Genomic DNA, 16,777 nt, shown 5'->3' with positions numbered 1-16,777 from the left:
GTTGTTGTTTTCGTGTATACTCGAATGAAAATAGAAAAATGTGCAACTCTTACAGTAAGAGTACCGACCTGCAAGATACTCCCTACCGGGCACATTGCCTCCTAATAAAATGCATAATAATCAAGAAATCGTGAAAACAAGGAACCAATAGAATTTGTATAAGCATAGGAAATGTGTCAAGTAAAAGTCTGGTGTGTTTTATAGGTATGTGGACTCGCATGTAGAACTAAAATAAGCATAAATTGTGATGTGCTGGTAATGCAAATAACAACTTCTGCAAGACAAATGTCAAGTATCATATTTTCTGAAAAGTAGCAAAAAAATTTATGCAATGCTGAAAGGCGGAAAATAAGTAGTTGTGATATGTGATCCTCAAAATTATATTTAGCTACATTAAAGGAACCAAAGGAAAAATCATTCTATAAAGTGTTTGACGTTGCTGATGTGATGATTGCCTCGCGATTTTCTCGTTCGTAAAGTCAATCTGAACCACATTGGGATGGAGAAGATAACGTATCCTAAAAGGTCCAGAATAAAAGTTCAAATTTACTGCAACGACGTTTTCCTCTGTTGGATAGTTACTGAGTCCATAACAACACTTTTTGTACTATGCGAAATTCCTGGAAGTTACTCTCCTGTTTTTGTTGATGGACGATAATACTCGACCTCATAGAGCACAGGTGGTAGAAGTTTTCTTCGAGACTGAAGATACTGCATGGATGGCGTGCCCTGCTCGCTCTTCCGATCTGAATCCCGTAGAGCACGTTTGGGATGCTCTAGGGAGATGGGTTGCAACACGTCACCAACCACCAACCACTCTCCTAGATTTGCGAGCAACTCTGCGAGAAGAAGGGGCGCTATTGCCTGAGCATGAGATTGATGACATCATTCACAAGATGCAACGTCGTTGTCAGACCTGTATTGCTGCCATGGGCGGTAACACCCCGTACTGAGCACTATAGCCAGGAGTCTACCATCGATATGCTGAAAAAATTGTACATTTAAAGCCAGCGGCAGGCATAAAACGTCATCTGAAATTGTACTGAATGCTTTCTCAGAAAATTATTTTGAACATTTGGTTCATGAGCCCACTCGAAGCGTAAATGGTTGCGAAAGCGTGCTTGATCTCTTAGCAACAAATAATCCTGGACAAATAGGGAGTATCTTGACGAATACAGGAATTAGCAACCACAAGGTAGTTGCTGCTAGGCTGAATGCCGTAACACCTACAACCATCAAAAAGAAACTAAAAGCACATCTATTTAAAAAAAAAGCCGATAAAAATGCTCTTAACGCCTTTTTAAGAGAGTCTCCACTCCTTTCGTTCTGATCACGTAAGCATAGAAAAGATGTGGAAAGTTTCAAAGAGATAGTATCGACTTCAGTTGAGAGACATATGCCACATAAATTGATAAGTGATGGTCCTGATCCCCCATGGCAGACAAAACGAGTCAGATCGCTGTTGCAGAAGCAACGAAAAAAGCACGCCAAATTTAAAAGAACGCAAAATCCCCAAGACTGGCAAAGTTTTGCAGAAGTTCGAAATACAGCATGTACTTCAATGCGAGATGCTTTTAATAATTTCCACAACGAAACTCCGTCTCGGAATCTGGCAGATTGCTTATAGATTACGTACATGATTACTTACTAATATTATAACTTTACAGTGTAAATTGCCCTTAAGATGACCCCATCGCGGGTTGAAACTGGTTGGCGGCAAAATAAATAATGCGATTGTGACTGTCATTTTGAATAATTGATTACTCTGATAGCCTCCTGTTTCTATGTTTAATAATAACAGCCGATTCAAGACGTGTGTAACAGCGCATCAGAGTAGTAATTATTGCTGAAGCAGGAACTTTTTATTTAAATAAACACGCTGAGGAGTCGTACTCATGCACGCAAGGCATTGCTGGATGCCTGAGGCAAACTATGCCGCAGGGGTTGGCCAACCTCATTGTGAAGCTGGTCACTACAAACATCCCCACGCATCTACGGAATGAGGACAGAAGTCCCAACCTGCCACAGAAAGTGCATCTCCTTGGGTCTACGTTGTGGCCATCACCCCATGCCCAATACTCACGCCAGAGGCGAGGTTTTTGCTCACATTTTTGAACAGGACATCCCACTGGCTGAGGACCGCAAGCTTCTAGTTCACAGCCCACAGACAATGAATATTAGACATACTTCTCACCTGATAAATGCTATGGCAAATGAAAGGACCTCGGAAATCCTCTTTCCCGATTTGTATCAACAAGAGTATGATGCAAATCCGCAACCTATTACTAAGAAGTTGTCAAAATTACATGTAAGTTACATAGTTTGTCGTCCGCCCCCGGTAGCTGAGTCATCGGCGCGACAGAATGTCAGTCCTAAGCGCCCGGGTTCGATTCCCGGCTGGGTCGGAGATTTTCTTCGCTGAGGGACTGGGTGTTGTATTGTCCTAATCACCATTTCATCCCCATCGATGTACAAGTCGCCGAAGTGGCGTCAAATCGTAAGACTTGCACCTGGCGAACGATCTACACGGCTGGAGGCCCTAGTCACACGACATTTCACAGTAATGTCAAAATCTGACATAGTTTTGAGATACAATACAAACATTTTATAGATATGGAAATAACATTGTGATAGTTACATTGGCAACATATAACAGCAAACTGTATAATGTGGGCATCTGCAACTAAAGGTACGCATTTTTGTGAAATAACCCATAAACAGTTGATGCATAACCTTGAATAGTACTACCACTTTCACAACATTAGAGTAGCAATTTAGTGTGATAACCTTATTTGCACATGTACAAAATCTCCGTATTATATATCCAAATTATATAAAGATACTGACTCCACTTGTTCCTCGGTAAAATTTCAGCTGGATTCGTTTCTACTTTAAAAATAAAACATACAACCCCTGCGTTCTCTATTCTGCTGTTTACTTTTCATCCACACACAAACTCAGTATTCTGCTGGAATCAGCACGTGATGGGTATTACCAAGATGCATCAGATTCGTTCGAACAAGACCTGGTTTCTCTTTACCATTCGTTATTGGTTCTAATTTTATTCTGTGGCCCCTTTCTCGATGCTTTTGACTACGTCCTGCCTTTTGATCATGATTACTACTTAATGTCACTGTACATCTTAAAGTCCCCCTTTTCTTGGTTTTACAACTACACTGTTCTTTTTACAGCTCACCTGCTTCTTATGACCGTCTTCTTGATTCAGTCTGTTTTAAATTTTGACTGTCGTCACTATTTCGACGACTTTATTATAACCTAACAGGGAATGAGGTAAAGTCAAACTTTTCATGTAAATGATTTGAAAATAAGTAAGTTGACTATTATATTCAAATTTGCTATTGTCAGCTACGTATCTTCCTAGATTCTTGCCAACCCTACAAAAAACATTTAATTCCACCGTGGATAAGTGGGAGAGAATGTCTCCACCAAACTGGCGAAGGAAGTGATGTTACAATGATGTAGCTGACCATTTGTGTCAGACATGGTCAGGTGCAGTGTCGACCTTTGACGAGCTTGTGAGAAGCCGTATTGGATTTCGTATTTGGTGAATTTAGTCTTACATCTTGCGTGTTATTAAAGTATGCTGTTTAAAGGCAATGACACATTGAAGAGTTATCAAAAACACATCATTCTCGGTATGATTGATTATAATTAAATGTCAGCTAATTGCATAACAGCAAATAATACCTTCAGAAGAACCTAAGATGATCATCTGTCAGGAAAGTTCTTTGTAGCAAAGTGAAGTGAGATATGGTGTCACAAATTTTGAATACCATCGTTTACATAATGCTCTTTACAATTCTCTTTTCCACCTTCCTGTACCTAAAGTATTTGAGACTTTCTTATTAATGTAATAGAAGTATGTTTACAGTATTTGATGTTAGGTACAGATAGGAGTGCTGTCTCTCTAGATTGTATACTTTCTCACAAATTGCCTTATTTCTGTTTCCACTGGAGCAGTTAGAAATGTTTTGTGATCTGTGTGCTCTGTTTCTGTGGTATGTCTACTACGTTTTGATAAATCTTCAATATGCCATTTCCTCAGAGTGAAACACTTTAATAAAACGGAAGTTATAATACCAAAACCACCAAATACAAAATGCAATATGCAGACTTCCAAGTTCTTTAAAGTAATAGCTGACAAAAACCTCAAACAGTTGATATAAGTGGTGGCTATGATATTTTGACATAACTTTCTTAGATAACTTGGGTACAAACAGTCTCTCCCTGGACAAATGGATTAGTACTGCCACCTTTGATTGCTCATGACCGTTTAATCTTGAAAGCGAGAGCAAACTCTGGTAATGCTGTAGGTGCTGAAGGAGGGGATAGTAAATCATGTCAGTTCCCGTGTCTGCAGAAGGAAAATAGAGGGGGAGTGAGATGGCAGAATGGCTGGGGAGGAGAGTAACCTTGAGCTTGACCTTGGGGGAGATCTGGCAACAATGCAGCTGGCACTGATACTTCTCTAGTCTCCCTACAATATAAATCCAGTAAGTTTTGAGACTGGTTTAACAAAAAATAGAGAAAAGTTCAGATGGTGGGTTTAATGTTTCAGGTGTTCTATGTAGTGTTCCCCCCACTTGAGTACAATGCACAGAGCAATCATAAAACCATGTAAAACAGTAGAAAAGTTCTTCTTTGAGGTGTTGTTTAGCTTGCACATCACATAAGCTTAAATATTGGTTACCTTGTCAAAGAGCTGACCCTTCAAGTGACTTTCTGGACTTTCTCACTTTGTGGTAAGTTTGTATTGGTAACACTAAATCACCTTTGGCGATTTTTTCTAGACTAGAATTTTCCATATTTTGCATTTTGATCAGATTGCCACAGTTGTAGTTCGACTGTCAAAGTGTATGGGACAAACTTTAGCCTGCCCAGTTGGCCGTGTGGTGTAATGCACAGCTTTCCGGGTGGGAAGGAGCGCTGTCCCCAGCACAAATCCGCCCAGTGGATTTGTGTTGAGGTCCGGTGAGCCGGCCAGTCTGTGGATGGTTTTTAGGCGGTTTTCCATCTGCCTTGGCATATACGGGCTGGTTCCCCTTATTCCGCCTCAGCTACACTATGTTGGCAATTGCTGCGCAAACAAGTTATCCATGTACGCATACACCACCATTACGCAAACATAGGGGTTACACTCATCTGGTGTGAGATGTTCCCTGGGGAGTCCACCGGGGGCTCAACCACATAATAACCCTGGGTTCAGTGTGGGGCAGTGGAGGGTGAATAGGGGTGAAGTGGACTGCGGTAGTCGTCGTGGAGTTGCGGACCACTGCGGCTGCGGTGGGGACGGAGCCTCTCCGTCGTTTATAGGTCCCCGGTTAACATAATATAACATGGGACAAACTTTAAACACACTTTTCTCTTCTTCAGAACATTCTGGAGGATGTCTCGAATAACTAGAGATGTTGCTCCAATTTTAATTGTGACACAACAGTGTTGACACATTCTGGCTGCATGTAGACTACTTAAAACTGCCTGCTTACAACTGACTGGTGTAATGCACTACTGCAGTACAGAGTTGTTAATTCAACATGCTACTGTAGTTATTGCGCTGACAGCGCCTATACGACAAGAATAAAGCCAATATTGGAACTGTTCAGACCGTTGGTATATTGTGATTTCTCTCTACAGCTGGTTTTTTTAAAATGTTTTTATCTATCTGATGGCAGTATCGTTTAATAAACATAAAAGTAAATCTTTGTATAGCCCCACTTGCCAGGTCAATTTTTAACTGTTAATTTCTACAGATGAGGAGAAAGTAAGCCATGTCGCAAATTGGCTGAATTGCAAGGGAGGCTTGACTGTTGGATACCTAACTACTCTCTTTCTGGAGCGGAGTCAACTGCATGCACTCTTCGCACCCATCTCTGGAATGGCTAAGGAAAACTTTTGCAAAACAGTTTGGGCGGACTTACGATGGCCTTATCGGGGAACAAGGCGATGGCCTTCAGGAGCAGGCTGTGTCGCTGCGTGAAGAGCACGGCGGGCGCCATGAGGAAGGCAGCCCTGACGACGGAACGCATGCGCGGCACCAGCTCTAGCCACGTGTAGAATGCGTTGCCGCCCGAGCTAATCCCCACGAAGAAGACGCGGGGGTTCCCCGTCAGGCGTCGCGTCAGCGACAGCAATGCCGGCATGTCGTACCGCCCCACATCGTCCAGCCTGAAAAGTGCGCGTGCAAAAAGGCGGAATAATTACCCGCAAATGACATGTAAAAACTGAGGTTTAAAATTAATATAAGTTACTCTAAATTAGACTAAATTCATGTATAGTATGTCGTACCATACGTCAGAAAGCCTTGCACGATATTTACTTATGCAGAGTGGTCAGAGACAGTATAAAAAGCTAATAAGGATGTTGCAGGGTAGGCTGTGCCTAGAAGTAATTATTAAGGAAAAAGTTCGATATGTTTTGCCGTTTTCAGTATAATCAGCACTGAAGTTACCCGCCGATGGAGGTTTGAAAAGTTCTCGGAATCACCACAAGAGGACAGCGCTAGCGCAACGAGTTGTTTACATGATATTGGACTGTTGCCTACTGCGTGCCACGTCAGTGCTCTTGGAAGAGAGCTGTGGTGGTGATGTAGCTCTGTTGTTCCAGTGTAGTGATTTGCGAAGATGGAAAAAAATCGAGATTCGAGCGATGATTAAGTACTTTGTAAAGAAAGGTATGAAAGCAAAGGACATTAATGTCGATTACCAGGGCACACTGGGGGAATCTACTCCTTCATATTGAACTGCTGCCAAGTGGAAGATTGAATTTAAATTTGGTCGGGAAAGCTTAGATGATGACCCGTGCAGTGATCGGCCAAGATTTGTCACTACTCCAGAAATCATAGAAAGAGTGCACAAAATGGTCATGGAGGATCGCAGATTGAAAGTGCGTGAAATTGTTCACGCTTGCAAGATGTCATCTGAAAGGGTATATCACATTTTAACTGAAGAATTAGAAATGAAAAAATTATCTGCAAGATGGGTGCCGCGACTCTTAACACTGGATCAAAAACGAATGAAAATCGACGTATTGGAACAATGTTTGGCCCATTTTAGGAGCAACGAACAAGATTTTTTGCGCCGGTTTGTGATCACAGATGAAACTTGGGTGCACTGCTGTACCCCAGAGACAAAACAACAGTCAAAGCCGAGGAAACATGCTGATTCTCCGCCAACAAAGAAAGCAAAGACAATTCCTTCGGCGGGAAAGGTCTTGGCATCAGTGTTCTGGGATGCAAAGAGGATTCTGTTTGTAGATTGTCTCCCCACTGGGCAAACAATTACTGGAGAATACTATGCTACCTCCGTGGACAAATTGCAACAAAAGATACGATAAAAAAGGCCAGGTTTAGCAAGGAAGAAAGTCATCTTCCATCAAGACAATGTGCGCCCGCACACATGTGCCATCACAATGGCAAAATTACATGACCTAAGGTATGAACTGTTGGCACACCCGCCTTATTCACCTGATATGGCTCTGTCAGACTTCCATCTCTTCCCAAAACAAAATTTTTCTTGGTGGACGAATTATTTTGTGAGCCTGGAGGAATCTCATTTTCGAGATGGGGGTCAAGGCACTTGAACATCGTTGGACCAAGTGCATTAATCTACAAGACTACATTGAAAAATAAAAAAAAGTTTCAGTGTTGTAAGTACTTTTTTTTTATTCTGTTCCGAGAACTTTTCAAACCACCCTCGTAGTTACATATACTGTATACCCATACGATCACGGACCCTGAAGACCATGCTCCGACCTCACAATGTTCCTCCATAGATTACGATCGTGTGCACTTTGGATCCAGTTCTCATCAACACCTAACTGCTGAAGGTCTTTCTGCAGTTCATCGTCCCATCGCTTCCTTGGTCTTCCAATTGGACGAGTTCCATCAGGTTTTCGCTTAAACCCAGCATTTTTCTGGCCGTCTAGCAATGTTCCCTGCGAGGCTTATTCTCCACGCTTTCATTTTCTTCATGATGTGTGGTGCTTAATTGGTCATTGAGTTTCGGTTCTTTCTACTTCTCCAAGAGTTCTCTTCGCAGATTGGTGCAAATACATTTATCATGATTTTCCTTTCAAAGATCATCCTCTTTTTGTGGAGCTTAACGTATTTGTCCCATATGATAATACCAGTACTGTCACTGCATTATAGGCCTTAATCTCAACTGACGGGTTTTTGTTGATATTATCTGCTCCTGACTGGAATAAGTTTTAGACACATAGACAATACGTTGATTAATTTCTTGATTTACATTACATGCCTGGTGAACCAAGTGCCGAATACTTAAAATTTTTCACTCTGATTATACTCCCTATTTCATCCTGCAATGCGGCGCTTTTAGGGGCTTCTCTGAATACTTCTATCATTTCATTCTTCTCCATATTAATCGTCAGACCAAACTTACTAGCTTCTTTGCTAAGTCTGTTACAGTTTGTGCCCTCTCTTCCTCTTAATCCACTATGGCTGCAATGTCGTCAGCACATTTCATAGCTGTGTTCTGCCATTTAGAATCACCCCATTACCTTATCTTTTCATTTCCCGAGTTGATTTCTCGAGCACCAAATTGAAAGATGTGGCAAAATGGCATCACGTTGTCTCACACCTGTTCTGATATTGAATTTCTTGGATAGCTCCCTCTGGTATTTCACCTTGGCTTTTGTCTCTGCTGTACACACCTTCACCAAGTTAATTAACGTTGTTGGTATGTCAAGCTCTCTGAGGTTGTAGGTAATCAGTGTATACTAATATACGCATTTGATGAATCCACAAATGTTACCAGGAACCGAAGGCTGACTTCCCAGCACTTCCCCCAGATTTGCATATTGGTAAAAATTTGATACATGGTTGATCTTCCTGCCCAAAAACCTGCCAGGTACTCTCTAACGTCATCTTCAGCAAAAGGCTTCAGATTTTCAAGAAGTATTAGTGATATCACTTTGTATGGTACACTTAGTAGAGTCATACTTCTATAATTACTACAGGTCCCTTTATTGTTCTTTTTGAGCAGTGGGATAAGAGTAGCTTGACTTCCACTCTTTTTGGATCTCCTCCTTCTCCATTCTTCAGTTACGAGACTCTATATCTCTTTCTGAAATGTTTCACCTCCTGCCATCCAATATGTAGTTGCACGTTTAAATTCAATCTGCCAGACAAAGTGCCGCCAAGCGTGCTCTTCGTTGGGTTTCCTCAAACCGAAAAGACTTATTTACTATCAAAAACAGTCTTTATCACAATTTATTTATTACGGTGACCGGTTTCGACCACTACTGTGATCATCTTCAGACCAATGAGTAAGAACCTCCTTCTGCTGGAGTGATTCTCCAGCAGAAGGAGTTTCTTGATCATTGGTCTGAAGGCGATCACAGTAGTGGTCGTAACTGGTCATCGTAATAAATAAATTGTGATAAAGACTGTTTTTGATATAAATATTTGTAACACATTGATCACTGATCACTGTCATAATTGTAAAAATTCTGTCACTAAATGTAATTGGGTTTTCTCTTTTGACGCTAGTCAGTTGTCAGAATGAGCATTCTAAAGAATTATGTCAGGGTGAAAATACTAGATAAATTAATTTTTCTCTCTTAACAACATGTGGGCAGGGTGGGTTCTTCCTTGGCTCGGGTATGAGGTAGAATGAAACAGCATTTTTACATAAGATAACTGTTGTTGCAAGTTTCGTACAATAGTTTTCTTACTGGATTGTACTGGCTCGGAGAGCGGCAGCTGTGCCGTTTGCGAAGCCTTCTGCTGCGGCAGCGGCGGCGGCGGCGGCGTCTGATTACGCGTAGCGGTGTGTATCTCGTGTTGCCGTCTCGCCCAGCTGACTGGAGACGCGTAGCGCGAGGTGGCCCGTTTAATTATTGCGAGTGAAGTCGTGCATCGGATGGTGATACCTTGGATGTGGCGTCCCAGTGTTTCACTTCTCTAAGCGGCCGCGTGTGTTGTGCGTCGGCCAGCAGAGCGGCGCAGCGGCGGAAGGCCAGTGTCCCGGACTCGAACAACGGACTCCCGCTTGCCAGTCTTCGGCTGTCAGATCTTCATCCCAGCTCACAGGTGACTGCTGATGTGAGGCCGTCTCCTTCCCGTCCTCACGAGTCACCTGGGTACGTAAAAATCCGTCTTGAAATACCTTTTAACTTCTGTCTTCTGGCGCCGAGGCTGCTACTTGCTATTCCATTACAGCGGCGGACTTCATGCGTCTGTGCATGATGTAGTCTCATCTTGCATGACGGTCTTCAGCACCGAAACTGACTGAAAGCTACTGGTACTCTTCTCTTCTTCCTTCGTCTTCTTCGTCTGTTGTCTTCGTCTCTCGGGCCCACTGTGACTCGCGTATTTATTCACTTCAGTTCACTGGAGGTGAACGACTTCACGGTCATTGCCTCGTCTGTCACGTTGAAAAGCTTCTCGAAGAATCTTCTTAACGTCGGTCATTGGCTCTTGGAATGTAGGCGAGGGCCTTTGATCACATGTGACGACTGAGAAACACGTGAGCCGGTCATTGCCTCTTCTGTCATGTTGAAAAGCTTCTCGAAGAATCTTCTTAACGACGGTCATTAGCTCTTGGAATGTAGGCGAGGGCCTTTGCTCACATGTGACAACAGAGAAACACGTGAGCCGGTCGGGCGATGCCCTGACGGCTGAATCGACAGCGTCCGCTTATGTGGAACTTGCTGACTTCACGGTCATTGTCTCTTCTGTTCTGCTGTTCCGCCCGCTGTTTGCCAGTATGTAACTCTCTAAACTAAACCAAGTTTTTCATTTATATTCTAATTTCTACTTCACTTTTATTTCACTAATTTATTTACTTAAGTACCACTCAACATAATGTATTCGAAAAGACTTAGCTTTTGCTCACCCATCTTAAGTTTATCACTTCCGAGAAAGTCATCTTTTAATTAGTAATGAGCATTTGAATAAGTGGTAACTCGGGGACCAGTAGTCGTCTGCGCATTACCATATTTTAGCACCTGCAGATGCTTGAATCTGCATACACAACGACCTGATTGGCTAACATCAATGGTAATTAAACTGGAATTGGCGTGATCACTCGAATTTTTATGAACAATTATTTCTCAGTAAAACCTACCCTGCAATAACGTTACAAGCTTTTCAGACTGTTTCCGACCAGCCTGCACTCGTATAAATAGCATCGCCGAGCGAAGAAGCCCTAAAGCGCATAGACGATTTTAGCTGCCACACGCAACACCTACGAATGTTCTTTATAGCAGGTTTTTGTATCCACAGCACGATAAACCGAAATGCCACAGCTATAAGATCGCACAATGCAGTACAACAACAGATTCTGTTTTTTTTTTTAAAGTTTGGCAGCAAATGTGGCTTAATGTAAAGAATGTTAAAAATATTCCATATTTTAAGAGATGGTAGTAGGGATAAAAAAAAAGATAGAAAAGGAATGTCCAGTAAACATGGGTTCTAAAACGCATACCTTAAGAGCCTTAAGCACTGTTCAGTAGAGGGAAAAGTGTTTCGCAGTAGCGAAGATGTACAGGTGCTCACGGCACTTAACGTATGCATTTTAGAGACCATGTTTATTGGAGTTTTTGCCTTGTCCATACTGCCACCTCTCAAAGTATGGAACACTTTTTTAAACATTCTGTGTTTCAGTTTGACAGTGTGCCTGGTAGTGTCATGCGTTTATCTTATGAATTTATCAAGTATCGGTAAGTTAAGGGAGATGAGTGAGGTTCTACAACTTTTTCATTAATTCAGCTGACTGTTTCTATTAGAGTGTGTGTGCAGTAAACAAAACCCTAGCTATTTAATTTCTTTTAAGGGGGGTTGGACGTCAAACGGGCCGACTTGGAGCAGGAGAGGCACCACACGACATTTTATTTTCAACTGTCTACACTTTTACAAATAAACTCATAAAACTTTGTCAGCATGACCAGGAAGGATTCACACTCATAGCAGTGGAAGTGCAAAAACATAACAGAATAATGTTTTTTAGATATGAAATTTCATCATTTTTTCACTTACTGTTGGCTGCATTAGTTGCTATAGGTATATTTTTCTTCACAAGTAAGAGAGATTCTTTGATGAATATTGCACAGTCGTCGGTAACAGTACCATCGGCACTGCGCAGCGAAGGTATTGACTGCGTCTTGCCGCTTGTGTACTTTACATACGACCAGAATTTCTTCGGATTTTCTACCAAATTTATGGATGACAACGCGCGACCGCATCGAACTGCACAGGTGGAGAAACTCTTGGAACGAGAGGATATTCGGCAATTGGGCTGGCCTGCCCGTTTCTGCAATTTAAATCCCATCGCGTGGGATGCGTTGAGGAGACGTGCTGCGTCACGTGCACGTGCACGTGCACCAACCACCATCCAGCGACTGACGACCGTGCTGGTGGGCGAATGGAAGGCCCGGCCACAAGAACTGCTTACGAACCCTGTGACCAGTTTGGGGGCACGTTGCAGAGCATGTATTATCGTCCATGTTGATCAACACTCTATTAAGAACCACGTATCCAGGGAACCATCATAGACCGAGATGACTTCAGTGTAGTTATTGTCTTTGAATAAAAGAGTCATCTCTGTTCGTCTCATTGCTTGTTTATTTCAGTTACTTTCTGTACTATACTGTAGCAATTCTTTCCTTGTATGGTCCAAGTTTCATCGAGCTACATTACTTTGCAGTGACACGCTATGTGAAAGCTACTTTCACCTCTTTTTTTAAAAAATAAAATGATGTGAGTTCAGAGATTTTGCAGCGATTCCTACAGTGATATGTCAGGTCTTTCCAAGTCAATAACAAGTGCCCTTGATTTCATTCAAGAACTTCACTGGATCAGTGAAATTGATGCAATATGATTAAGATAAACAACTCTAATGGGAGACGTAACTACCATTACTACAGTGTACATTATTTGCTGCATAGCGTTTGGCGCACATGACCTGAAGCTCTCCCATGTAGCTGGTAGGGTAGGCCGCTTACGTGTATCGCCAGTACTGTGGGTCCCTGCGGGTCCATTTGCGGTGCCTTCTGGAGTAGGCGCAGCCGCGCTGGTTGCCTAGGACTACGTCATATCCGGCGTCCGCCAACATGTATGCTGTTGGCAGAAAACTGAAATCAGCGAGACGTGTCAATCGTTGCCGCGTCAAATGTTACTTACAATTTTAGACCTATCTCTATGCCATCAGTATTTCCTAAGTTACTGAAAAGGCTGTGTATGTAAGGGTAATTGATCATTTTATATCACATGATTTGCTATCAAATGTACAGTTTGGCTTTAGAAGTCGTTTAACAACTCAAAATGCTATATTGTCTTTTCTCTGTGAGGTAGTGGATGAGTTAAACAAAAGCTTTCGAACGCTTGGCATATTTTTTTATTTAACTAAGGTGTCTGATTGTGTTGATCACAAAATATTGCTCCTGAAGTTGGAGCAGTATGGAATACGGGGAGTAGCTCACAATTGGTCCACCTCTTACTTTAGCAACAGAGAGCAGAAGACCATTATTCACAGTGCTGAGAATATCTGTTCAAATGGTTCAAATGGCTCTGAGCACTATGGGACTCAACTGCTGAGGTCATTAGTCCCCTAGAACTTAGAACTAGTTAAACCTAACTAACCTAAGGGCATCACAAACATCCATGCCTGAGGCAGGATTCGAACCTGCGACCGTAGCGGTCTTGCGGTTCCAGACTGCAGCGCCTTTAACCGCACGGCCACTTCGGCCGGCTGAGAATATCTGCGATGTGGGGCCTGAGTGGGTTGCAGTCCAATGGGGGGTGCCCCAGGCATCAGTGTTGGGGCCACTCCTGTTCCTTATATGTATAAATGATATGCCTTCTAGTATTACGGGTAACTCTAAAATATTTCTGTTTGCTGTTGACACTAGCTTAGTAGTAAAGGATGTTGCGTGCAACATTGGCTCTGTTTAAAATAGTGCATTTCATGACCTAAGATCATGGCTTTTAGACAATAAACTAACGTTAACTCAGAGTATGACTCAATTTTTATAGTTTCACACGATTCAACAAAACCTGACGTTTTAATTTCACAGAATGGGCATATGAGTAGTGAAGCTTAACAGTTCAAATTTCTAGGTGTTCAGATAGATAGTAAACTGTCGTGTAAAGCGCACGTTTAGGATCTTGTTCAAAGACTTAATGCTGCCATTTTTACTATTCTAACGGTATCTGAAGTAAGTGATCGTTCGACATGAAAATTAATCTACTTTGCTTATTGTCATTCGCTTATGCCGTATGGCATTATATTTTGGGGTAACCATTCCCATTCTAAAAGGATATTTTTGCTGAGAAACGGGCGGTTCGGGCAATAAGTGATGTATGTTGGCGAACCTCTTGCCGACCCCTGTTCACGAGTTTGGGTATTTTGTCACTAGCCTCTCAATGTATATATATTCCTTACTGTCACTTCATGTTAACAATATTGGCTTATTACCAAGAATTAGCAGCTTTCACTCAGTTAATACAAGGCAGAAATCCAATCTGCATTTGGATCGCACTTCGTTGACTCTTCTGCATGAAAGTGTGTAGTGTATTGCTGCATCCATTTACAATAATCTACCACAAGAATTAAAAAATCTTAGCAGTAATCCATGTGTTTTCAAATCTAAACTGAAGAGTTTCCTCTTGGGTCACTCTTCTATTTTGTCGAGAAGTTCCTTGAAAAATAAGCTGATTCTTGTTATATTGTTGATTGCGTTTTTTTAAACTTATGGCTTGACTTTTTTCGGGTTCATGAACATGTTATTTTTATCTGTTATTACTTTTATGTACTGACACGTTCCATGACCTTAGAGATTAGCTCTTCACTTTGGTCCTACGGAACTTGATATGTAAAAAAAAAGAAAAGATACAAGCTCTGGAAGTGAAACGCACGTACGAGGATATTCAGGTTACAGTACTTTGGCCCGTCTGTGTCCATACTTGTCAGAACGATCGTCGCTGGAAAGATTATGAGACACTGTAGTGCAAAACATGCACAGCAGCCAGCAAAGAATTAACCTGTCCTTTATTTTGTTAGTATATTCTCCGTCTTTATATCTGTCTTACCTACTTTGATTTGTCTTTTCACACACATAAACATGCGCACACACACACACACACACTAACCAGCACCATGGACGTGGGAAGAGACAGGAATGTACACCTAGATAGAGGGGTTGGAGAAAAATTTGGAAACACCGCGCCATATGCATGTTTAAATAGAAATGCAGATGTTAGTGAAGCATGCAGCTGCTGCTGTTGATGTATTTGGCCACAAACGCCACCTGTGCCGTGTCCCCAGTACGATACAAGTGTCAGTCGTGGTCAGAACAGTGTTCTGTGTGGTCGTGAGTGCATTGTGTTGGAATTAAGCGAGTTCGAACATGAGCATATTGTTGGTGATTGTATGGTAGGTGCTTTTGTAGTGTTTGGTGTTTCACGAGGCACCGCATCGAAGATTTATATCACATACAGTAAAAGGGGAAAAAGTGTCCCAAAAAGAATGACCCGATTTTAACTTATAATAATATTGAGATAAATGTCACTAGGTAACTGAAACAGCGCTAGATGTAATTGGCATGGTCTAGAGTTTCAGAAAAAATTCGGTAGATGTCGCTACGAGCGCTGACCTGGAGAGTGCAGCCAGTCTCGCGCAGTATGGCGTCCGCACAACAGAAGGCGTATTGTGTTATTGAAATTAGTCGTATTCAATTATTGATCGCGGTTCAGTGGGCGTTTCATATTCGATTTCGTGCTAAACCACAATCACCAAAGAACATTCGAAAGTGGTTTAAACAGTTTGAAGAAACAGGGTGCCACTGTAAAGGCAAAAGTCCTGGCCGGCCACGCGTTCCTGAACAAACAGTGGAACAAATCCGACGAGCATTTGAGTGGAGCCCCTGGAAGTCTACCCGTCGTGCTAGCTGAGAACTTGCATTACCGCGCACGACAGTGTGGCGTGTGTTACAGCGTCATTTAGCCCTCAAACCATACTGATTACAACTGGTACAAACTCTTCCAGGCACTGACAAAGTGAAGCGAGTGAACTTTACCAATGGTATTCTAGAGGAAGTGGAAGATAACACTTTTATGTCACGGTTGATATTCAGCGATGAGGCAACTTTCCATATTAGCAGTAAAGTTCACTGTCATAATGTGCATATATGGGGGGCTCGAAAATCCTCATGAAACAACTGTACACGAACGTGATTCACCAAAAGTGAATGTTTTTTGTGCTGTTTCGCAAAGCAAGGTTTATGGACCCTACTTTTTTGAGGAAGAAACCATAACAGGTTAGTAATATCTTGAAACGCTGCAGAACTGGTTATTTCCACAACTTGACTCTGACAATTTCATCCATCAGCAAGATGGTACACAACCGCACTGGCACAACAATGAGCGCAGTTTCCTCAATGCCAACGTGCCTCAACATTGGATAGGGCGTACAGGACCGCGACACCAGGCCTTATACTCTTGGCCTCCTAGGTCTCCTGACTTAATACAATGTGATTTCTTCCTGGGGGATATGTTAAACAATGCGTTTACGTTCCTCCCTTACCTCGTGACACTGATGAACTAGAAACCAGAATATCAGAAGCTGTAGCTTTAGTGACAGAAGATACCTTACGCTCAGTTTGCGATGAATTCGGCTATCGGCAAGATGTCGTCCGTGCAGCCAATGGAGGACATATTGAACATTTATGATGGATTTTTTATAAACTTCTGCCTTTTATGAGTAATTTAGTATGCTATTTGTTGGTGTTCAGCCCTTCT

At 42.2% G+C, this 16,777-nt stretch overlaps 1 protein-coding gene across 5 annotated transcripts in view; it reads right to left on the bottom strand.

Moving 5' to 3' along the window:
- LOC126452539 (lipase 3-like) overlaps positions 1–16,777 on the bottom strand; it is a 165,518-nt gene that overhangs the window by 68,775 nt on the left and 79,966 nt on the right. For all 5 annotated transcript variants that reach the window (XM_050091100.1, XM_050091101.1, XM_050091104.1 and 2 more), the window contains 2 exons: positions 12,985–13,099; positions 5,940–6,186 (listed from right to left, as the gene is read on the bottom strand). In XM_050091100.1, the coding sequence (XP_049947057.1) occupies positions 5,940–6,186; positions 12,985–13,099 (362 nt within the window). The remainder of the gene's footprint in view (positions 1–5,939; positions 6,187–12,984; positions 13,100–16,777) is intronic.

This window comes from Schistocerca serialis, unplaced genomic scaffold (assembly GCF_023864345.2).
Source record: "Schistocerca serialis cubense isolate TAMUIC-IGC-003099 unplaced genomic scaffold, iqSchSeri2.2 HiC_scaffold_897, whole genome shotgun sequence".
NCBI classification, from domain to species: Eukaryota; Metazoa; Arthropoda; class Insecta; order Orthoptera; family Acrididae; genus Schistocerca; species Schistocerca serialis.
Note: the sequence above shows the minus strand (reverse complement) of the source record. Positions and strands in the feature narration are given on the sequence as shown.